This window comes from Motacilla alba, chromosome Z (assembly GCF_015832195.1).
Source record: "Motacilla alba alba isolate MOTALB_02 chromosome Z, Motacilla_alba_V1.0_pri, whole genome shotgun sequence".
Classification (NCBI taxonomy): Eukaryota; Metazoa; Chordata; class Aves; order Passeriformes; family Motacillidae; genus Motacilla; species Motacilla alba.
In genome coordinates, this window is record NC_052046.1 from 49208699 (window position 1) to 49233511 (window position 24813).

The 24813-nt window shown below is 36.1% G+C and overlaps 1 protein-coding gene across 8 annotated transcripts in view; it reads left to right on the top strand.

Moving 5' to 3' along the window:
• The window catches only part of CDC14B (cell division cycle 14B), a 44229-nt gene extending 24850 nt beyond the window's left edge, over positions 1 to 19379 (top strand). For 3 of the 8 annotated variants that reach the window (XM_038123295.1, XM_038123301.1, XM_038123302.1), the window contains 7 exons: positions 725 to 812; positions 1138 to 1368; positions 3155 to 3293; positions 3373 to 3571; positions 4331 to 4431; positions 12659 to 12775; positions 16067 to 19379. In XM_038123295.1, the coding sequence (XP_037979223.1) occupies positions 725 to 812; positions 1138 to 1368; positions 3155 to 3293; positions 3373 to 3571; positions 4331 to 4431; positions 12659 to 12775; positions 16067 to 16103 (912 nt within the window). In that variant the 3' untranslated portion in view covers positions 16104 to 19379. Of the gene's footprint in view, positions 1 to 724; positions 813 to 1137; positions 1369 to 3154; positions 3294 to 3372; positions 3572 to 4330; positions 4432 to 6847; positions 6994 to 12658; positions 12776 to 16066 lie in introns of all 8 variants that reach the window. The other 5 variants (XR_005255111.1, XM_038123296.1, XM_038123298.1 and 2 more) reach the window with 5 other exon arrangements.
• Positions 19380 to 24813: the final 5434 nt, after the last annotated feature.

Below are 24813 nucleotides of genomic sequence, written 5' to 3' on the forward strand. Positions count from 1 at the left end.
GAATACTAAAATTCAGATTTAAGCATAGTTATGCTTAAACATGCGGGAAAGTAGAAACCATAATGGAAATAAATGGGAGTCTCCATTATTAGTAAAACCCTGGATATTTTTGAGCAGTCTTGATGAAAAACTAAAGGTCATACAAGCCCAAGTCTAACTGAATGCTCAAGAATAGTCAAAGTATGTATTTGAGAACACATGGCAAAAATGTAATAACGCTCTTTGAGGTAAAGAAGGAAACAGGGCTGGGAAACTCCAAGTTCATAAAATTCACTTTGGGTCATAGGAAATAATTGTCACAATGAAGGACTGCAACTCTTGATTGTATGCAGTCTCAGAAATGCAAAACTGCCAGATATCTGTAAAGAGAAAATTAAATATTCCTAGAGCTTAAAAAATCATTATTAATTTGTGAACAGTGCTAAGACCAATTACTAAGACCAATTTAGAATCCCATACAAAATAAAAATTTGAAAGTTGCTCTTTGTCTGAAGGGCATCAGTTGCATTGCTCTAAAACTCTGATTTAGAAAGACAGGGACACAGGGGAGAAATATGAGGTTGAGAGCATCTGTCATCCTCATGATGAAAAAGAAAGCAGCCAACTAACACACCTTCCTTTGACAAAAATTATGCATCAATTCTATCTAGCATGTATTTTGAAACAATAAGGAAAAGCCTGAAAATACAGGGATAATGATAAACCAAGCATTTTCTCTTGACAGAGAGCAGAAAATGGAGATTTTAACTGGATAATACCAAACAAATTCATTGCCTTCAGTGGACCTCATTCAAGAAGTAAAATTGAAAATGGTATGCTTAAAAAAGGAGGTGGGGAACACAAGCCCACTGCTTTCTTAGTTGATTTTTACCAGTAAGAACAAGCTTTAAAAATTGTTCCTCAAACAATGTGTTTTTTCCTTGGCTCTTTTCCTTTTATAAGAACTCTGGCAGTAAAATTTTAATGCTTGGTTTAATTGTATCTGACCTAGGTGATTGTATTAAAATTCCACTTTCAGTTAGTCTATTTCTTTATCTTGTCTCTATTTTGGAAGTGTTTTCATATCTTATTTTTTAGCATTTTTTTATTTCTTCAGTTTAAGCCTTACTCTTTTTTTAATCTTCTGTTCTCAAATAGGCTATCCCCACCATGCTCCAGAGGCTTATTTCCCATACTTCAAGCAAAATAAGGTCACCACTATAATACGCCTCAACAAAAAACTGTATGACGCTAAACGATTTACAGATGCTGGATTTGAGCATTTTGATCTCTTCTTTGCTGATGGAAGCACACCTAGTGATACTATAGTTAAAACATTTCTAAATATTTGTGAAAATGCTGAAGGTGTAATAGCCGTTCATTGCAAAGGTAGGATGCAAAAAATAGTTTATATTACTAGTGATGTTTATAATTACAGTTCCTGAGGTCTTTTGCAGTATAATTCTACTATATCTAGTTATTAACATCTCTGCCAAACTGCAACTGTTCCCTTCAAATTATTTCTATGGTTCTGTTCAGCACTTCATCTTCTAGTTTTGTTAAGTACCAGAAAAATCTTCCAAGCCATTCCCAAAATGAGACTGAGGAAAGTGAGATTTCTGATATTAATAGCTCTTTCTGCTAAAAAGTGTTAGTACTTTCAAAGGATGCTTTGGGCCAGCATTTGAAGTCCTGTCAGGTTCTCTCTGAAAATACATGTTTAAATATACCAAATCGTAAACTTTTGGAAACAGTGCAGCATTTTGGGGAGATTCCTCAAAATATATGAGTGTTCTTCTACAGCCACCAAAATCTTCATTCCTCAGAAGCTGTACTAGTTTGGGCATGCTCTGAATATCCATTTCTCCAGAGTTAGACTGCAAAGATTTTAAGAGCCTGGCCAATGCAGCCAGTATAGTTATTTGGCTTTCGGTTGTTCTAGAGGCAGTATGTTTCCATTCCCACACCATCTTTAATAGTCTATCAGACATTTCTTCTCCACGACTTTGCATCACTAGTGTATGTGGCAATGCTGTGATTGAAGAGAAGGGCCTTTTCTTAACCTGTTTGCTTTGGACCTGCAAAGGCTGCAGTTTTTTTCCTGTATCTGCCATCCATTTGCTGCATTTAACACAATTCTACTGGAAAGTGAAAGAGTTGGTTGAAACCAGCATCTTGACTCTGGGAAAACAAGTCCATACTCTTATTCTTCACTGAGGTGGTAAATTCAGGCATATCACTTTATTTGTTATGCCAGAATATTGAATATCAGTGATACAAGTGCTTTGTTTTCATTCAAATTAAGGTGTTCTTTGGTAGATGTCAGACTAATGGTGTCTAGACTGCACTTACCCTTGAGGAAGTGTAGAATGCCGTAGCCTATTCCTAAAGCAGTCATGGAAGTCATGGAAAGCTAAAGCAAGCCCTAAAGTGAGTCATGGAAGCTACTGTGTGGTTGTCTTGGCTGTTGTATTATACAGAAGATTTTACAGTGGTGTTGATCAGTCAATTGTTAAATGAGAGAAGGTGGTGTGTGATTTGTATGTGCAGGAAGTGTTTGAGGAGAGATGTCACTTAGCTGGAGCGGTCCTCTCTTGCTTCTCAGATTTCCCAAGGTAAATAGAACTGTTTTGAGGGCCATTTTAAAAAAGGTTTCTCACTATGGAGTACTTCTTTCCTGTGCTAGCTAATGCCCAGACTTGATTATTGCAATATTTGGTTTTTTCTTGGGAGTTAAAGAGATAAATTAGAGGAGGGGCTGGGAGAACATCTGATTTCAGTGCAATGTATGATTAGTTTGCAAGAAGGTGCTGGGAGAATTCTGAAAAGAAAAAAAAAAGGCCAACTGTTTTATCTCATGCTTATAAACATTCACATACATTCATACGTATTCATAGATAGACAGATAAATAAAGGTAGCTGAACTTACAGATATTTGTAAAGTTGCTGGCTTTGGAAGGTTACCTCACTCAAAAAAATATGGACTTAGTGTGTTAGTAACCTTGTATATGATGAAAAAGATCAAAGAGTAAGTTTCCCTGACCACATTTAATAAGTAGAGGTTTGTTTTGATAAATTAGGCACGTAACTACTTGTTACCAGCAGTGTCTATAGTTAGAACAGATTCCAGATGAAGATGGATATATAAAAGAAGCCATTCTTTTATATTACACAGCTGGTCTTGGACGAACTGGCACACTTATTGCCTGTTACATCATGAAGCATTATCGGATGACAGCTGCTGAATCTATTGCCTGGATCAGAATAAATAGACCTGGTTCTGTGATTGGACCACAACAGCATTTCCTGATGGAGTAAGTAGATTGAGTGCCAAAAATAAATCTAGATGTGTTTTTCTTCTTCTTCTTCTATTGTACACTTAACAATCTTCAGTGTTAATTTTTTGTGTTTTGGGCCTTTTTTTCCATGTTATGATAGCAAACAGGCAGAACTTTGGACAGAAGGGGATATTTTCCGTGCAAAGTTGAAACGAAACCATAAAATTGCTGTAACAAGAATTCTGTCAGGAGTAGATGATATTTCAATTAATAACACAAGAAACAGGAGAAGCATCCAAAAGGACATTGAACTGGTAACCATCCAAATATTGTGCTCTTATAAAAGTTGGAACTGTTGAGAATCTCTCACGTTTTGAAAAAATCTGTGGGTGCACTAAGACTTTATTGATCAAATTTTTTTTTTCTGTTCACCCTTATTGTATAAAAGCATATGGCGTGGGGGGGAAACTAGGGATGGCAATTATGAAAAATGGAGTTTAGAACACACGTGAAGCAGGAGCATCATCATGCTTTAGTCTTCTGTAATTAGCTCAGCAATAGAAAAAACATACTCACATTCTGCAATCAAAAACACTAATTTCATTTTGGATTGTCTGTTGCTTCACTGCATGTATTTAAAGGGAGGGGATGAAAGGGTGTTTTTTTAAATTCAGTTTCTAAGTAATTGCAACTTCTGTAATATCTTTTGATGGTGCTTTTTGAAAAAGACAGTACTGCTGTTTTGAAAAGGCAAGTGAAGGAGGGAAATGCTGTATTTAGTGAAGATCATACTGTACCTACACAAAGATTTTATAATATATTGCTTCCAATGCTTTAAAAGGAGACAATAGTCCGTTGCATATAAGTCATGCCACCACTTAATGGTTTACAGCTTCTAAAGCAGCAAACAGGAAACTGGAAGGAACAGAACTATATTTATGCAAGTGAATTTCCTTTGACTTTATCCTGTTGAGATAATTCTAATTTTAAGTTTTAAGATAAAGTTAATTCTTAAATATCAAAGTGTCTATATTTAATCTTGATTTATCCCTTTCCCCCCTCCACTTATCCAGTACAGTGATGATGATGAAACAAACTGTTTAACACAAGGGGATAAGCTTCGTGCTCTGAAAAGCAAAAGGCAAGCAAAAGCTCCAACTGCATCTCCACTAGCGTAAGTCAGTTTCTGAATATATAAAATGTCAGAAACACTTTTATCCTCTTCTTCATGCATACTTCCCATTGCCCACAAATGTTTGTTATCAATGCTGCTTTTATTCCCTTAAAACAAACATGAGTTTCACCATTTCTCTGAAGGCTTGGTGAATGCTGAGGAGGCAGGACAATTTGGTTAAAGAACTGCATGACTGAGTGTCTAGTTTTCTGAGTAGTTTTTTGATGCTGGTATTCTGCATTTTACAAGCTCCTATAGCACTTCTGAATGCTTTACTTTTAGTTTAATCACAAACATTCCCTTGTCTGTCCTGTGTTAGTATAAAAATGAAAGAATATGACTCTGTGTGGTTTTGTTTGATTGGCTCAAATAAGATACATGTTGGTGTTTGAAGTAGAGTTGGTAAAGTCAGAGCTGAAAGAAGGATTTTTAGCTTCCTTTCATTTTTTCTTCCTTGGAAGAGAACTTTCCCTAAATCCTGTGGGCTTTGTGATAATGTCTGTCAGATCTGGAAGGCAGATAAGTCACTGTTTCAGTAAACAAATTCAAAGAACTGCATTTCTGTCAGTGAAGCTGGTAGTCTCTTTATTTTAGGCAAGTCCTGAAACACCACCTGTAAAAGAAAGTTTGCATCTGTAGGTACAAAATCTATCTGCCTGCCCTTAAATAAACTGCAAGATAATGCAACACTTGGAAAACTTTGCAGGATCGCATTTGATTGCTAGGAAAGCAATGGTGACCCCTGGCTGTCAGGCTTTTGTGAATCACACGTGACCAAAGTCACAGGCCACAGTCAACATGACTTTTATTGTGTTGTCTTTCTGTAGGACATGATACTGCTATCTTGCTGGCATTTTTATTTTCTTTTTCAAGATCACCAGTGTCATCAGACTTTTAGAAAAAGTGAGAAGTATGTAGTAAAAATGTGCTGAAGGTAAAGGAATATATCTCTGGAAACCTTCACACATTGCTATGTCTGATTTCTGCTTTTGTTTTAAATTACTGTTTTCTGTTCATGCTTATCATTTACACAAGCAGCCATGTAAGAAACAACATACTCAGAACAAAGACTGTGCCCAATTGACTTAAAAAATATCAAAACGCATCACTTCAGTTACCTCAAATAGCACAGTAAAAAACAACTACCTTGCAGATTAGTTTCCTAGGCACAGAAGTACCTTGAGTTGTCAAGTATTTAATTGCCACACATTTACTGTATGTTCCATGTGATGAATGTAGACTGTGTGATAACCTATTCAGAGCCATTGTCCCAATACCTTTTTAATACAAGACCTATCTACTATTAAAATATTATTTTGTTCATTAAATGCTCTGCAACATGTCTGCTCTAATTAGCTTGTACTTGAGTAGAATTAAAATAATTGACTTGGAGCTTATAGCTCATTTTTACATTGTGCATTGTCACTCAAGGAGCTTCAATTTATCTCTTTCTGTTCCCCTGAGTTATTTTTATGGTTTGCAACTTACACTGAAATAATTCAGTGAAAAATGAATGTGTAAACTCATACATTCCTTTGTGTTACTGTTGTTTTATTGCAAGGAATATTTAGATGCCTTGCATGAGTCAGAAGTTTTTTCTACTACAAGAGGTGACTGTCTCTTTTCTTTTTAGTTTAGTCTGTTAAAATAATTATTCTTGCAGTGAAATTGATTACTTTTATCTAAGCAAACAAACAGAAGCTTCTAAATCTTCCAAGCAGTTTTATTTCAGAGGAAAAAATGAAGGGTGGGGGGGCAAAGAGCACCAGAAGCTTGGACAGTTAGTCTTTGAAGACTGGAGGCATTATTTACTTTTAAGTCACAAGGGACTTTGTGTAGAGTGTTCATTGAAGTTGGCTGTATAATTTCTTTATGCGTTGATGATTGGATATTTTATGATGTTCTAATAAGCAATATTCTGCACCTGTGGCAAAGGATTATGAATTGACTTTTGCTTCTTACACGGAAAGGTAATACACCCCATCATCTGGTTGTTTATATAAAGTTGTTTGTTTCTGCAAACCTATCTGTCTGTGATGTAATGTTTTAGTATCAGAATGTATGATTGTGAAATAGGATGTGTAAATACAGGCTGATCCAACTGCATAAGAGATGGCAGCAATTGGTCAGAGATGTATTGCTCCTGCACACACTTCTCTCCAAGAGTGATATAGACTGTTTGAAATAGATGACTTTGGTGAGGGTTTCAGAAGATTTGCTTTGATTCCAGCAGCACATGGGTACTACATTGGCAATTTATGGCTGTATGGATTGTTAGTCATAGAAAGAAAGAAATGCTTGGCAAAGTTTATAGAGCAGTATCCTTTTGAAGAACTTGAAACAAGCTAAAATGCACCAATAGCTTTTGCTTTTGATTTTTTTTTCATCTCTACCTCCCCCTCCAATCCCTTTTTAGATGGCTCCTAGCTATGCTGGTGTCTACACTGTGTAGCATTGTCATCTGGTGGATTGTATGTGGCTCCCTTCTGCCCAGCCTGCTATTCTGTCTAGATGGTTTAAGAACATAGTAACCATCAGGACTCCCTGAGAGAGAGCCACTGTGTAAGTGTCCCATTCCATTTCTCTACAATAGCTCACACTTTCTGTCTAGTATGTCTCTTAAATGCATGTTTTCATGTCATTTTTCTTACTGGCTTTGTTGCAAGAGTGAATTTCACTGCTCTGGCTTTGTTATATTCTTGTGTATATTATTTGGAATAATTGAGTGATTTTTATGGCTGGCTTACAATATACAAAGGCAAAGAGCTCTTATAATTACAGTAATTTTTAGTTTTGAAGTGTTTCTTCTCTGAAGATAAGCAAAACTACATAAGCAAAATTATCTGTAAGAAATAAAAAAGTACTGCTTTAAAATATGATCCTATCCTTTGCATATTGCAGATGCAGATGTTAGCTTCAGTTTTACTTCGAAGTTTATGAACTTGCAAAGTAGGCTAGTTTCCCAACACATGATTTTATTCCCATGAAATGCCAAGAATTAGAATTTGTTAGAAATGTCAGTAGGTCTTTGTTTCTACCAAGAGAACAAATATTATATGCCATGTCATAAAACATTACTTCTTTTACCTTAGATAAGGCAGGTTGCAGTGTTAGGTCCAGGCTCACTTGTTTACCCAGCCAATCTGGTTTCATCATCTTTTGTTCACAATTATGTTTTCTAGAGCTTTAGGAGACTACTTACATTCCGTTATTCTGTTACTTGGATTCAGTGGCTGAGACAACATTAATAGAGTATCAGTTCCTTGAATACATTTTTCACTCTTTCTTCACTCCACTTTCATCAGAGTAGCTGCAGTGATTTCTGTGCCTTGCTTCTACTTAAAAGGTGCAATGTTTTCATCAAATGACAACTTAGCTATTTTGGTCAAATAAAATTCCAACAGCACACAGAACTGTGAGGAAGTGCAAATGAACATTTTGCTTGTTTCTGAGCCTCCCTGGAGCTCCTCTGTCATCACCACCCTCAAAGCAGAATGATTACTTTGGGGGAATACTTGGAATCTTGGTGGTCTCAGATTTAAAAAATGGTCAGAAAGTCTTTTACTAATTAAGAACAGGCATTGTCTCCTGACAGGCATGAAGGTTGAGATTTTCTGTCATCCATACCTTTGGCCTTGCAACTTTTTGTCTGCAGTTTTTAAAAAGCATGAAACTCCTTCTGCTGACCTGAGTGAGTAGATAACTATAGAATGAGAACTGGGAGACTTTGGACAGGTTAGTTATTCAGTTAGCCTTCACTGAGGTAATTTTAATCTGTTCTTTTTGAGAAAGAAATTATAAAGAAATAAAGATCACTTCAGCCTAATTTTTTCCCAAGCCTTGTCAAATAACCTACTTGAGAGGCATTATTCCAAATAACGAGAGGCATGTTTTCAAAGTTTTATAGTGAATGAAGCTCTCTTTCTTTTCTCAGTGGTCTCTGGAAGTCAGACCTCAGATTTCTGAACACATACTACAAAGCTAAACTTAAAACACAGGTTAAAGAAGTGAAACCATATGTGTTTTGTTTTGCTGTACTGTGCTATAAGATCAATTTCAGTCAACTATCATCCTTTCTTTCTCTTACTGTGTCTGTGTTCTGTCTAAAAACTAGAAACACTTAGTCCTTGCTAGATGAAAAAAGACTGGCGTTGGTAGATGTGATGCAAGCAATTTTGTTATTCCCGTTTGCTGTGAATTTCCAATTACTGGTGCTGCTGCTTGATTTTCAAGATTACCAATGATACAATGGTGGTTTAAGTATAGGGAGAGAAAACAGGCTGTTCTTAAAAGCTTTCCTAACTTTCTCTTCTTTCTGGAGCTAATATCTCATGTTTTAAGAGATCAAATTATCGGTAAGGATCATGGACCAATCTGGGCTAGCCTGGCAGTTGTGTTGGCTGGAGCCCTGTATGCTGAAGAGTTATCAGTCACTTAGTCGATGACTTAGAAGAGTAGTACAGGTGTCAGGTCTGTTTTCTTAAAAATCATGGTGATGAAGGAGAAAGCAGTATTGCACTTGACAGACCTTTCAAGACAGGTTGCCCAGATTGACTGGCAAGACTAAAATGCCTTTTGCAGACAGAGAAGACATGCACCTGTGTAGCCCCTTTTTTTTTCATCCCTGCTTAGGATATTGCAATCACATATTTTAAAAAAGCTTGTTGTGTGGATTGATTTCTGTCCAATATGTATTACTCTGCTTGCAATTCAAGTTTTGTGGATTTTGTCTCGGGTTATGGAGTTTGGGTTTTCGTGTCCTGGTGGGGTGCCTATGTTTTGCCCTTGCACTGATTTAAATGGTGAATAAAAGTTGTGAGTTATTTAAAAGTTGCTGCTTGCTACCCAAGCACTGTTCCATTTAAACAGGTCTTTATTTGTTTAAAGACCAAGGTATTAGCTTGAATAAGAAAGCAGTGTATAAACTAGTCTGCTATTTATGGTGTATATTTAGGATCAGAACTACCGAGTGATGTTTCCATTACAGATGAATTGGAGATGGAAAATTCTTACAATGTAAATGTAGGTTTAATAGTGTGACTATTACAACATCCTATAGCTTGCAGGGTTTTGGAGTTTTTCTTGGTTAGCTTTTTTTGGTTTTTTGGTTTTTGTTTGTTTATTTTTGTGGGGTTTTGGTGGTGGTGGTGGTTGGTTGTTTTTTTTCCATTTTTTTATCATATCCCATTGAGTTAAAAAACCTTTGTGTACATGAGATGGGTTTGCTGGTGTTTCTGGAAGTTGTGTGACATACTGTTTTATGTGAACATCTCCAAAGCAGTAAGGTAGGTGTCCTGAGATCTTAGACTTCTCTAATATAGTTTGGGATATTTTTTTCATGCTGACATTTTGACATGATTTCCTCTGCCATGGCTTCATCTCACATCCATTATAAAATCTTTCTATTGAACCTGCTATCAAGTGAGGCTGTTAGTCTAATTGTGCTAAACCAAAACTCCATATATTAGCTTCTTCTCTCACCTTTAACATATATGCAGTAGCATTCTAATGAAAGCTATGGTAGCACTGTTGCTGCACCTCAGCTGACAGCTGTGAGGCTCAAAGACAGCTCTGGGTGTTTAATTGCAACAACCTGTCAGACAATGGTGTAAATGGAACCTTGTCTCTTTTCCTTGAGGTGCTATCAGCCTTGGAAGTCTAGAATTCTAGTCTGATTTAAAAATGTCTGTGTGATAATTTAGCAAATGTTTTGTTCACAGTGATTTCAATTATTCTTTACTGTAGAGTAGCCCAGTGAAGTTGCATATATCTGAGATGTAAAAATGGCATATCAGCTGAAGAGCAGATGATGTTAAAGATTCTACCCTGCTCACAGCTGGCTCTGAGCTGATCCCATAAGGCATCTTATTATCTCCCTTTTGCAAATGCAGCAAACTTAAAAGGATGTTTTTGTGGTTTTGGTTTCCTAGTGCTTATTTTTATTATAAGTCAGATTTCCCCTTGGAGCTTCTTTTATTTTCTTTCTTTGTTTTGAACAGATAAGATGAAATTTTCAGGGAAGTAAGGCCTATCTTATGATATGTTGAAAAGATGAATATTTAAATGTTTGTGCAGAATGCTATCTTGAGAATTCATAATGCTTCACAGAATCACAGAATGGAAAAATGTTGAAATAGACCACAGTGGGTCATCTGGTCCAACCTCCCTGCTCACACAGAATCATCCCAGAGCACATGGCACAGGATTGCATCCAAATGGTTCTTGAATCTCCAGTGAGGGAGACTTGACAACCTCTCTGGACAATCTGTTCCAGTGCTCAGTCACCTGCACAGTAAAGAAGTTTGGGTGTTAGGTTCAGAAGTTCTTCACATTCAGGTGCAACTTCCTGTGCATCAGTTTGTGCCCAATGCCTCCTATTGCTCAGTACCACCAAGCAGAGCCTGGCTCTTGACTCCTTGCCTTCAGTTACTGACAGACATTAATGAAGTCCCCTCTGTCATCTCTTCTGGAGGCTGAACAGACCCAGCTCCCTCAGCCTTTCCTCATAAGAGAGATGTCCAGTCCCTTCACCATCTTCATATCCTTCCACTGGACTCTCTCCAGGACCTCCATGTCTCTCTTGTGCTGAGGCGCTCAGAATTGGACACAGCACTCCAGATGTGCCTCATCTGGGCTAAGTAAAGGGGCAAGATCACCTCTTCTGACCTGCTGGCAATGCTCTTCCCGATGGTCCCCAGAACACTAGTGGCCTTTTTGGCGACGAGGGCACACTGCTGGCTCATATTTCAGTTCATGTTAGATACGTATATGGGTTTAAGCCATGTACATTGACGAGTTTTTTGAACTTCTGGCATCTAGAAAAAATGGGTGTTTATGAAAGATTACAAAAATTGCATTCCAATAGCTTTTGCTTTCTTTTATATGTACATTGCACACGTTTTATGCAGAGAGACACCACATGTATGTATTTAAGGAGAAAACATGATTTTTCCATATTTCTGGCTGCATGAGCACTAGTAAACCAGAATGTGCCATGATTTCTTCATGTTTATATTTCAGTGACCGAGTGTTACAAGGTTAAGCATAACCTCGTGCTTTTCTGTTCATTCCTAGAAGTTTCTATCAGCACAGATGAATGGTATAATGCAAGTTTTATTTCACCACTGCTGTATTTTTAGTGCTTGGTTAAAAGTGTGGTAGACTGAATTTGTTCATTCTGTATGACAACTGTGGCACTGAAAAAAGAATTTCAATATTAGAACTTGTTAAAACCGTTTTACAATCACAGTAGAAACTATAACATAAGCCTTCAGGTTCTAAATGTTTTCACCTTGGGCATGCAAGGAAAGTATTTTCATTAGAATAACTTGTTCTTACTAAAGAAATATGATATGAAGTTGAAGGGATCTGGGGGTGGTTTTTTCTGCTTCCTGTAAAAGCAATTCCTTCAACTTTGAATGTCCTGTGTTTACAGGAGAATTTGCATTGCATTTTGGTAGTACTTGTCGTTGAAACCTTGTATCTTACCTGAGCAACTGGCTGTTTTGTTTGAACATTTGCAAATCAAGTAATAATATTTTGCAAGGCTGATCTATTAAGAGAGATTTTTTCAAGCAGAAGTTTAAAATACTTGAAATTTGTGGTTATGTAGATATTTGTTTGCTAATCAAAAAGTGTATAGTAAAAATAATGTTGCTGATCAGTTTTACTGCATAAAGAATGTATTTTAGATGAAATTGTGTTATCTCAAATACATGTTCTAATTCTGAAGCCCATATAAAACAATGAAAACATTGGAGGTGTTTTCCATTTCTGTTTTTGGTGAGTATGTTACATGAATATAGAAATGCATATTTTCTCCCCATATATTCCTGTTCACTTTTGCTCCAAAAGTGAGCATTCAGTATTCATAGATAGGATTCTGTGAAAGTAGTTTCTTCAGAGTATTAACTGACCAGACTGTAACTTGCACTATTTAATGAAGGTTTTGATTTCCAGTCTAATGTAATCTGCTCATACGACTGGACTCAGTGAAGCCACTGAAAATTAGAGTCTAATAATATCAGGAGAATAACGAGTAATACTTAAGTTACTCTTAGGTCAGAATCTCTAAAATGGTGCATACTTTCACAGCTGGAACCTTGCACAGATGGAATAGAAAATAGATATAAAGCTGATACTTGTTAGGTCTATTGTAACACCCTCTTTTCAGTGTTTTTAGGAACTTTCCAATTATATAATGTTTCTTTTTTCCTACTCTTTACAGAGTAACTCTGCAGTCCAGTGTTCAGAAAAATAAAACCTCTGAACCTAGCATTTCTGACAGTACAGACATTACTAAAAGAACTACCAGGTCTGCTGCAAGAAAAAACAGTTTAAAAAGGTGAGAGTTACCCTCTTTACAGATCCTGTAACTGTTTTCTAGGTAAATACTTAAAGCTGTTGTGTCCACTGCTGGCAGGAGCTTTTGCCATAGTTCAGCTCCTTCTCCTAGCAATGGAAAGTGAGAAACAATTAAATGGCTTGTGTCATGTACTGAGAACATCTGGAACCTTACATCTTAAGTAATTTATTTATCTTGCTTAGTCTTCCAAGATCAAGAATTTTAAATATTAATTCTTAATGTGAGTGAGAATTATTGAAGACAAGGGATTTTGGTAACACGAAAACCCCTTTGCCTGGCGTAAGAGACGGAAAAATTCCTCACAGCATTAAGTCATATACTAGTCAGTGCATGAAGTCAAATCTAGGAAGAATTCAATAGACAGCTGAAATGCAGTGGTTGTGGAAAGGTGAAGTGTATAAAATGCATGTGTATACTGGTATGAGATTTTTCTTACTGAGAGCATGGCTGATAACCTGAACTAAATCTGTTTGGTAAAGCTTAATGAAATTCTAAATTCTAATGGATTTATGGAAAGTGTCTTTTGACCCAGAAGCATATGGCCAGACTACTGCTATTTATCTTTGTCTATGCCTGTGATCACACCCCTCAGTGACAACTCTCCAGGCCATTATAAAAGATGAGCCTGAGAGCATAGTTTAAGACAATATCCAAACAATTTCCATTGCTTACAATTTACTGGAATTTGTCTTAAACTCTTAGTGAAAAATGGGTCTGTTAGGTGCTGAAGAGATTTTGACTGGAAAGAGTAAAAGATGGCACATAACTACTTCCTATGTTATGTGGCTTGATTTATAAATATCTCTGAAAATGTAAGTTGTTTTGCAGCTTTTTTCTCACAGAGTTCTTCTATCTCTTTCTTCATCCTGTTACCTTGAAGGTAATGAAGTTATGAAAAAATTGCTCTGTTAGTGGAAATAGTAGAGTGCAGTAAATTCTATTCAGAGACATTTTAGTTGTTACTTTGTTTTGATTTATTGAACAACATATTAAAAAATAAGACCCTTTCCATGAAACAGATATTTTACTAAAAATCAGTGGTATTTTTCCAGGTTTTCCTTTTGATTGGTTGGGTTTTTTCTCCATTTTGCCCAATTTTTACCATGCCAGTTTTGGTCCAAATATAATTGATAGGATTCTGCCTGCTATTTTTATTTTTCATGTCTCTCCCAGTTTTAACCTAACCTGCTTGCAACATTTTGTATCTACATTCATGCATGTGTGTAATCTGAAGAGAAATTTTCAATTCCTGGAAAGCACTTCTCCAAGCTGACCTTTGTGTTTTGTGAGATGTCAATACCTATCCTTAGGAGAAAACAGCATCCCTAAAACAGAGTTCACAGAAGATTTCATTAATTTCATAAGAAGTCCTTTAGGTGTATTGCCAGATGTATGACTCTGAAGGCCAAGGACCAGGTCAATCTCAAACTTCATAAATTACTTCCTTCATATTTTAATGGACTTTCTAAAACTTCTACCCTAAATGCTTCGCCATATACTCTTTCTTTTCTTCTAACTTTGGAGGTCTAAGAAGTTCAGTTACTTTTATATTTCCATCCAATAATCAAATTTGTCCTTATTCTGTCAGTTACAGACATCTTAATTGTTTTATAATCTGAGAGGGCTAATTGGGTGCTGGTCCCTCTGAAGGGTGTTGTGGTATGACCATATCATTTAACAGATTTAGAATGCAGTACCTTGTTGTCAGTCTTGTAGGTGTCCTTTTATTTTCCTGTAGCATTTGAAAAAGGATCAGTCATTTTTAAGCATGCTTTTTCTTTTAAGTTTAATTTCTTGATGTATGAGCAGTTTGCATTACTTCACAGTACTCAGATTCATTGAACTTAATCCAGATCAAGTGGATTGCAGGGTAGAGAATAATTATTTCTACAATATTGACATCCTGCCCTAACCAGCATCTGTCTTTGTCAAGACTTCATTTACTTCACTGAACTTCACTGTCATTATTGTATATCCTTATTCTTTCATTTTCTTTCTGATACATTCCAGTGGAAACATCTTGGACCATTTTTACATCAATCTCATTTACTGCTTTATGTCACTTTAGTCAATTCTTTTTATATGTGAATCACACTTGCGACCCATCCTAATGCAGTACAATCTGCACAGCTAGGGAATTTATCTGTCATTTCGTCCTTCAGACTGTTGGAGACACTACCATGGATTGTCTCCAGTATGATTTTTCAGTGGAACAGCTATTTACATCTAAAACACTATTCTGGATTTTTAAAGAGAACATAGGGAATTTCAATCCTATCTGTAAGACTCACTGCTTTTCCTTTGTGGAACATCTTTAGATGTCAGCTGCTTTCTACAAAAGAAAATACTGATGGACATAACACATATCTTGTGATTGAAATAATACTGGTTAGAACTGCAGGAAATCACATTTCTGGCCCATAACCCAGTATTGCTCTGTGGATGCCCTTATTTCTCCAGTTAAGATATCTTCCTTGTAAATTTGCCAGTTACTGAGAAGTTCATGTCTGTATTTTAACAAGGTCCATACTTCACATCCAAACCAACTGAGTCATAAGACATAAGTTAAATGGTCTTTTCCATGTCACCACACAGAACAGAATTAAAATTTAATTTGTAGTAAGTAGTTGATTAGAAATGAAATTTTAAGTGGTAAAGGCATTTTGATGCATCAAGGTGCTTAAGGGAATGCAGGTAAAGTTATTACAAAAAATTATAATGGAGAGTATGGGGAAAAGGTATGAAAACTGTATAGAGGAATATCACAAAAGCTAGCAAAGAGGAGTACACTTTAAAAATCTCATATGCCTTTGCTTTGCCAGGTATTACAAAGCAGTCTTCTACACCCTTGTTAAAATACTGAAAACTACCTGCAGCATTTCAGAACTTTTCTATATGTAATCTAAACCTAGCTTTAAAAAGATATAAATGTTTCTGTCCTGTTCTTTCTACTTTTCCTGCAGTCTGATACATCACAGGGAGAAAAAGAAAAGAAATGCTTTACACAAATGCACTTAATTAAATTATAGTACTTTGAATCCCCTTTTGCATTTCTGTATGGAACAGAATTTTCTTCATGTTGTCTGTGATCAGACCAGTCTGTGCATTCTTGACAATCAGTATTGCTGTGTTACTAAATGCAGTGACTTTTACTTTTTGTTTCTTTCTTTGAAGTGCCATTTGCTCATTTTACCTTGCCAGAAATGCTTGCTTGAAATACATACTGAATAATGTCTAACTTTTTCCCTCAAATATGTTTTATTTCAACAGCCAATCCGTCACAAAGACTAGAACAGTATTGCGTTGACTTTCGAATAAGCACCAGTGTTGAAGAGGATATTCAGGAGTGAAGGGGATATAGAGGGGACTTGATGCAATTCAAGGAAGATCACTTTGGCTCTATTTTTCAGTAAAAAATTAAATAGAAAAATCTCTTTTTTACTTGTAGAATAAAATGAACTGTCAACATGTTTGGTAGATTTTTTTCTACCATACTAATACTTTCTCAAAAACCAACATAATCTACATACATTTAGACTCAGGTGTAAATATTTAAGCTCTCTATTATAAAGAGGGCTTGCTAGTATGTATGATGCATGTGTACAAATTGTGATGGCAATCACTTAGCTGCTGATCACCAGATGGTGGGAGATTTTAAGTATATAAATCCATGTTGTGCATTCAGACTGGGCTGAAGTCTTCACTTGAGTCTGAAAATCAACCACAAAAGCTTTTATTTCTAATAGTATTGGTACTCTCCTGTGTTGGTTGGCTGTTCTTTCTTACTTTGTATGAAGTTTTTTATGAAGCCGCAGTATTGAGTACACAATGTAACTATTGTCCACCAAAGAGTGCTTTATTGTCAAAAGTTGTGTGGTTTATTTAGGAAGAACTAATTGTAAATGATTAACTTGTTTTTAGTAGTGACAGCTTTTTAGTTGTTCACAACCAATTGTTCTTTGAACTAGTTATAACTGCTTTAAATCTGGTATGATTTTAAAGGGGAGGAAAACCACTACCATTTAAAGCAGTGCTGTCATATTGAAATGTCATTACTGTTTCATCACTGAAACATTACTGTTTCTTTTACTATCAAGTCCTTTATATGAAACCTTAAATTACCATATATAAAAGATAAGAATTCCCCCCCTAGATTTCATTGGTATGCTTGATAACACGTGGACAGTGCTTTGGGACACTTAATGAGTGCAGCACACAAAGGGAAGAAGAGAAAATAAGGGTGCCATACAACTGAGGTAGTGGAATTCAGGGGCAGGTAAAAATTTTGACAACTAACAGTTTAAGAACTATACCTCTGGTAAAAAACAGTGTAATTTTTAGAGGAATCTGCTTGAGACTGAAATTTTCATCCTCTACAGGACTACGGTGTTTTTTTTCCTACTACTTTTCACATTATTACATTTCAAAATTGAGGTACTCTTGTCCACCAGCTAGCTGATGGTTATAGCTGCATATCCCTCAGATGAGGGCTGTTACCACATAGCCTTAAATATGAATCATTATCTGTTGATTTAATGACTCTTACAGTACGAAGTGGAAGAAATCAAGAAATCTGCAATGTTAGTAATGGAATAACTGAAGTTTTTAAAGATGCAGATTGCCTCTGTGAGAGGGGTAAATTTCAGTGAATGTAAATGTTCAGTGACTAGTTTCAATCTACATCCTTTTGAATGGAAACTAAGTCTTCTGTTAGGCTGGTGATTTTTGAATGCCAGTATGAATATCACACAGTGGTTTGAAAATATTTCTAGCAAAAGAATAATGAATGTGAGAGGAAACAGGATGTTAAGTGTAAGTAAGCTTACAGATAACATCCATGTGCTTAGATAGTCAAAATCTGCAAATATGAATACAAATTAAAAAGAAAATATGTAATGCAAAATAAAGGCTCAGACTGAAAATATTTTGTTTTCTTCTTAAACTTCCCTTTTCACCCTCTTTTCTTCTACATAAAAAGCATCTGAAAAGAGAGGGACTGGTATCATCCCAATAAGGCAATTAAAATTTCTTGGGCTTTGAATGGTGTTGCTTTGTTTGTTTTGGCAGAGGTTATTTGGTTTTTCTGGTATTTTTTCAGTTTAGGGGGTTTTGGGTTTGGTTTGTTTGGTTAGGATTTTTTAGTGGAGGTTGTGTGGTTTGGTTTGGTTTTTTTTGGTTAGGTGAGTTTTTTAGTAAGCCATTTTGTGCAAAAGCTTATGTACAGCTAACCACAATAGTAGGTCTATTGTGCAAATATTATCCTATGCTTCTTTTTCAACAAAATTTCTCATCTTGGAAGGCAAAAGGGGTGAAAATAGTGACGTGAGAATCAGAATAAAGATTTAGTAATACGGTGTTTAGCTGTGCCCTTCTCTCAGCTGAGCTGCTTCTTTCAGCATCTTTTTTTTAACCTAAAAATAACTGATCTCTTTCTCACCCCTTCCAAATTGAAAATCAGAATTTGTCTCATTTAAAGTAACTAGCAGAGTAATTAGCACTTCTAGGTTCATCAGAAGTAAATTTGCATAACACAAGTGCACAAACAATGGCAACTCTAGCTAAAGCAAAATGGCATGTTTAGTATCAATGTGTTTTAGGATACCCCATCCACCACCCTCTATCTTAGTGAAAAACACATAAATGTCAAAGGGATTTTTCATCTGAACTTTCCAAACAGCCTTATATTGAAAATTAACTCATTACCTCACTGTACCACATCTAATTGTACTGCTTAGTTACGAATTTTTATTACTTTGTCTAACATTTTTAATGTACCATACCAAAGGTGTCTTAGGTACAAGAACAAAGAGTGAGCATGGGTGAGGAAGTTCTTGGTTTCTAAATCTTTTCTGAATTGTCAAGTATTATGTGCCAAAATGGAACGTGTTATGGCAGCTGTATCACCTTTGTATATCTGTACAACAGAGCAGCTGAATGAAGTTACTTCTGCTGGCATCAGTTAGGAGATTCTTCTTAGAAATTCTTTCCTCTTTCAAATATGTGACAGATGGATTCTTCCTCAATTTCTTAACTCAAAAGATACTGCATGCTCAAAAGTTGTAATATCTTGGGTAAAATTGCTGGTTTCCATTACAGCATCAAAAAAACTCAGACACTAACCTAGACCTTGTCTTTTTGCCCCCAGTATGACAGTAGAGGAAGCACTGCTGATTTAAAACAGTAAGAGATTGTAGAAAAAAACCAAAACAAAACATAAATGTGATGTTCACCAGGTTGTTGCACTGCATTTTTTATATAATCATATGTAGACTGTCATATGTAAACTCATATACAGGATATCAAGGTCTAAAATTTCTTGACTAATCAGTACTGTTCATCCTGATTATTTTTAAACTGTATATTTCTAATCATATTTTTTTAACTTGGATTGACAGAATGAAAGTTTATTTTGCTGAAGGTATTTTTAAGATAAAGCTTCATATTATCTTGTAATATTAATTAGTTCAATATGCATTTGTGTGTCATTTGAAAATACTGCAAATTGCATTTGATTTTATACAAAATACTGAATAGTGAGAAGTGTAAATGTGTACTGTGTAAAATTAAAAATAATCAGAAGGTTTTTTCTGTTTTATTTCCGATATGATAAAAAAGCCATCATTTCTGTACCAGACCGACTCATATGTGCACTAAAAAAACACAACACACTCAGCTGCCTGAAAATTTTTAATTAAAGCACAGATTCTTAAAACACATATTTTTAAAATTTCAAAACCAGAGATTTTCTGGCTCTACATTTCCAGGAACTCACATTGGAAAACAGTACCTGCATTTGCATTGTTGGGATACAGTCACACAGTGAAAAAAGCACAGTAAGACAGATCATTGGGATTTTAGTTGTTGTTTCTCCTTCCTCTATGATTATATAGTATTAATTTTTAGAAACAGGCATTATCTTAAATACTCTATACTTTTATACTTACCACAACAGGGAAGACTTCGCAAAATAATTAAATTTTTAGGAACAAGCATGAGTTTTGCACAAGCATAGGTGATGGCCTAGCTTAGTCTTTTTAAAAAATACCCAACAGCAAAATATAGTGACCAACTGAAACACTTACCACCCTTACCTTACCTACGTTAGAAAATAGAGACTTTGCACACACCAACCAGAGCCTATTTGACAAGCAAGTAAATTTCTGCTTGCCTCAAAGATAGAGTTTTATAGCTGGAAAATCTGTGTTCTTTTGTTGTAAGGTGATCCTTTCCAAACTTACATGAATTTTAAGCACCTTTTCCTGACAAACAAGCTGCCTGATGAAGAGTAAATGGTGAAGAACACTAATTTATGCATGTGATGCCCACAGGAAAACAGTTAAGCCTTATCACATCATTAGCAATTTAAGGAGTACTGGCACTGGGCAGGGGAGGGCAGAGGACGGAAAGAATCCCACAGAGAAAAATTGAACAGTGGCCCAAGAGAATTCCATTGAGAAGTTAATACACTGCAAGAATAATCTGTTCACAGTAGTTCTGAGTAACTTCAATTTGGATCTACTTAGCCTCCTTTGCATTGCAATTTTTACATTGCTTATGTAGGAGTAGACAAAAACAAGCTATAGCAAAAAGGATGCCCTGTTACATATGAAATCTGAGCCTGGTTTCAGAGAGATGCTGTGCTTTAAACCTATCTCACCAAGGGTTTGTTGAGGAAGAGATGTATTTTTCTTGCACTTCTGGTTCTGGGGTTGGTTTCATATGGATGTGACTGACTAGTAAGTCCTAAATATGGAATATGGCTAAGAGAACGTAGACAAGAGTAATGCACTTTTTGAAGCTCAGGGAGTGATGGACCAGAGCAGTTACAAAGATGACTTTATCTCAACTCAGAGGGAACATGGGGTGGCCTTTGTTTTGGATAAATGGCTATCAAAGTTTGAGAGGATCAACCAGTACTTCTTTAGCAAGAATGAAGACTAGGCCAGCATGGGGAGAATGAATACACAGAAATAAAAGCCAGACAACTGCCATAAGAATTTCAAAGACGACAATGGGCTTTAACTGATCAACCCTCCCAATTCCTTCTTGTCATCTGAGGACACCTAACATGATGACCATGAGGATGTATTTCAGAAGGACCAGAAAAGGGAGTCATACTGGTATTGTGAAGGATCTGTGTACTACAATGGCTATATTAATTATGATATTATGTTTTTTGTGTTTTCAGTATACTTTATATCACTCTAAACCAGAAATGCCATGTGACATGAACAATCTTCAAGAAAGTAAATCTGGTATTAAACATGATACCCTCAATTCATGGGACATTTCCAAGAGCCTTGACAAGTGTTGGACTATCACAAAGAGGGTGGAAGAAAGCACCTAGAAAGTCCTTTAAACAGCTCCATTCCTGGTCCATGTCCTCTCTATCAAAGTCTGTCCTAGTTCTCAAGGTGGATAAAGATTCCAGAGAGGCCAAGCAGCCACTGGTGTTTTTGATCCCACAACCCAGCATGTGGTGGTCCTGCTGCATAAGAGTATAGCAGCAGATGAAAAGCTCTTCTGTGTCACTAGCACCTCCAACCATGCCAATTGCTGCAGCTCAGTTACAGCACTTACAGGATAAAGTGGCAAACCCCAATGTCCTTGTACCCTGACAGCACAAGGGGAACAGGCCCTTGCCATCAGCTATTACTAATGCAAGAAAATCCAAAGTGAGAGTGATGCCAATAGCAGGAGGGTAAATAGTAAAACATCCCTTCTTACCCTTGTGAGCTTGCTTTTGCCTGTCAGTGCTTTGATGCCATTCTTTTAAGAGAGCAGAGTAATTCCATTGTTTTCTGATCAGTGGAAGGGTTCAACCTCTTCATTATCACTCCTCCAAACACAGCTTTTCTCTAGACATCCTTTTATTTCGTCCCGAGTTCATGTTTACTATTACTAGATTGCTCTTTCACCATTCTTCCCAAAATGGCATGCTCACTGGACTGAATCTCTAGTCAGTACTTGAAACACATTACATTTGTCCTGCTTTCCTGCTTCTAGGTGCTTTTTTGGTCCATCTCTTTACACCAGCATCAGAATTATTTTAAAGTGAACTACTATTTAATGTTGATTTTTTGCAGTTCTATCTCTTCCTCCCACTGATCAGACCTTTCTAGCCTCTGGTCTTCTTTCACTCTGGTGGCAGTTTCATTGGGTTTTTCTTTTCCCACAATGGCCTCTAAGGTTCCAAGTCTTTGCTAGAGCTAGAAAAAACTCTGAAAAGAAGCACTCAATCCATAAGCAACAGAAATATAACCAAACAACTCATAAGTATAGAATTCCTGGATCAGAATGTGTCAGCTTATTATTCTCTTCTGGCATGAGAAAAAAAATTGTACCCTGCTGTTATTTTTATGTTTTAGCAGAACTATCCTGATTTAATTCCAGTACACAGAAGTCCGTATCTTTCATTCAAACAGTAACAACTGTACAAATCTCAACAGAAGAACTACTATTGCTAAAAGCAAGCAACAGCTTATTGAGTCCTGTTAACTAGGTGTAAAACACTGTAGAAACAACAGAACACAGATTATGAACAGTCTCATTAGTTAGTTTTACTAGTAACTGGTTTAGTTACCTAAACAGGGAGGGCAGAAACTATTCAATTTACTTAGCACTGGTTCATCTCCAACAGTCATTAATTCTGATGCAGTGTCTGAGGCTGCACTGAAGATACAGCTATCTGCAACACTTGTATCACAAATTCAAAAAGGCATTTGTTGAGAAATAAAAAAAAGATAAATAAAAAGCTGCTGAATATAAAATGTATTTCAACTTAAATTCTAAGCAACACAGCCAAAGTGTAACTGTTGTTGCTTCCTCCAAAGACTGAAGGTTACCTCCCTCCAAGCACAAACTGTTCAATACTTGCTCAGCATATGCTACTCAAAGAGAAAAAGCTCTGATTTCCTGCCTAATATTCAGTGAAATGTACTTTTTATGCAAAGAATCATTTTTCACATTCAATTCTTGATCCACTGATAACAAGTCAACATTGCGTTTCTTCCAACACTGTATGTGTATATATATATATATATATATATATATATATATGTTTGTGTGTGTGTATATACACACATATATTTAGTTTTTCATATGAATGTGCGTATGTGCCTGTGACAGCTCTGGAAAAAAAAGGAAAAATTATGTGAAAATTGTATAATATTAAGATTATTCTTAATGGCATAAGTATACTAGAGGTACAGATTCTGAGTTTGGGCACAAAGCACGCTTTTACCCCAAGGCCTGTTTTCATATGAAAAAAGTGTAACCAGCTGAAAGCTCATTTCTTAGGGGCTCAAATGCTCAATATTCCTATTCATCAACTCAGGGTTTTTACTTCTGAGTCTCTAAATTCATTCTTTGGTATTCTTATCTTAAGCACAGAACATTTCTCTCCTCTTTCTTCTAAAGGCACTTTTATAGTAATATATGCTTGCCAATCCTAAACTGTAGTACTGGATATGATTCAACTGAATGATATCATATCAACACTATCATATGTAAATGACAGTCATGAAGAGAGGTGAATTCCTTTCTTTGCAAACTTACTGCAACTTAACATGAATCTAAAACTTAAACCTGAAATACAGCAGTTTTTCCGAGGCCACTCACTACATGAATCCAAAGAGTAGCTGGTAGCACTGCATTAAAGAATAACATGACTAAGACCTGCAACACAATTTAATCCCTTCTTAATATGCATGCCATATTTTACTAGTGTTTGTGTATATATTTACACGTGCTGCCAGCTGCCTTACATGAAGGAGTAAAGCTACACCAGGAGTGACAACAGCAAATCTGTGCTTAACAGATACAGCTATTTTAGTACCTTAAGCATGACAAATGACTGAGATTTACAGTTCTGTTATCACAGCTAGGCAAAGAAATTGCATCACTGTCATCACTTACAATTAATATTTTCTTTTCTATACTTGGATATACCATCAACTAGAGAAACTCTTAAGCTATATTCAAGTATGACAGACTGAAAAATAAAATTGTCACACATAGATGCTCTAACTGGTTGAAGCAGTAATCAATTACACTAAATCTCATTCTCACAAAGTTTTGGATTGGATGGGTTGTATTTTTTAGTTTTGGTTGGTGGTTTGTTCTATTTTTAATTAAACAGTCTTGTAACCAGCCTTTTTTCCTTTTAACCAGGAGTTTACAATCTGCTAACCAAAAGAGGATTATACAGATACATTTTCACAAGTCCTTTAAAGCATTCCCCAAAGAACCTATTTGTCATTCTGTTTTGAAAGGCAGATCAAAGTTAGAGGAACAAACAGAAACTTTGCAATGGCAGGAAGAAGATTGAAAAATAAAACAACTCTCTCAGCCTTCTCAGAGAACAGTCAGAACTAAACTGAATGCATCACAGCAGATTGAGCCCAGTAGCACAGCATAGCAAAGATTTAATTTTTAGTAGAAAAAGGGAGGGTTACTTTTAAGTATATGAACACTTTCCTTAGCAAAAACAGGTCAGCAGAAGAGGAGGCTACATTCAAAACATGGCAGGAAATAGAAGGAAGCCCTGCAAAGAAGCTCTCCACATCTCTATGCATACACTCACCCCATCAAGTAAAAATATAAATAAAAAATCAGACACATTCTTCGTTATCCAATGGGAAAATGGGAACAAGAAGGGAAGAACAAGCAAAATATTCCAAGAACCCCACAGACAAAATCACTTATATTCCACACATTGATTAAATTGCCATTTTTGGTAGAAACAAACAAAACCTGTAAAAAGGGCAGCATCAGGTAAATCTTAAACTGCAGTGATTTCAAGTAACACCTTGTGACTACAAAGTGAAGGAGGTGTGCATTATTTCATCCCATTCAGTGACTCAAATAGCAGCAGCATGGGTTCCTTTAACACCAACACTTTGCTTTTGCACATTCTTCATACTGCAAGTCAGAGCATCTCTGCCACAACAATGAACTTCTTGCAGAGTAAAAAAATCTCACGTTATAGCACATTGTCATGTAAGTAATTTAAAAAT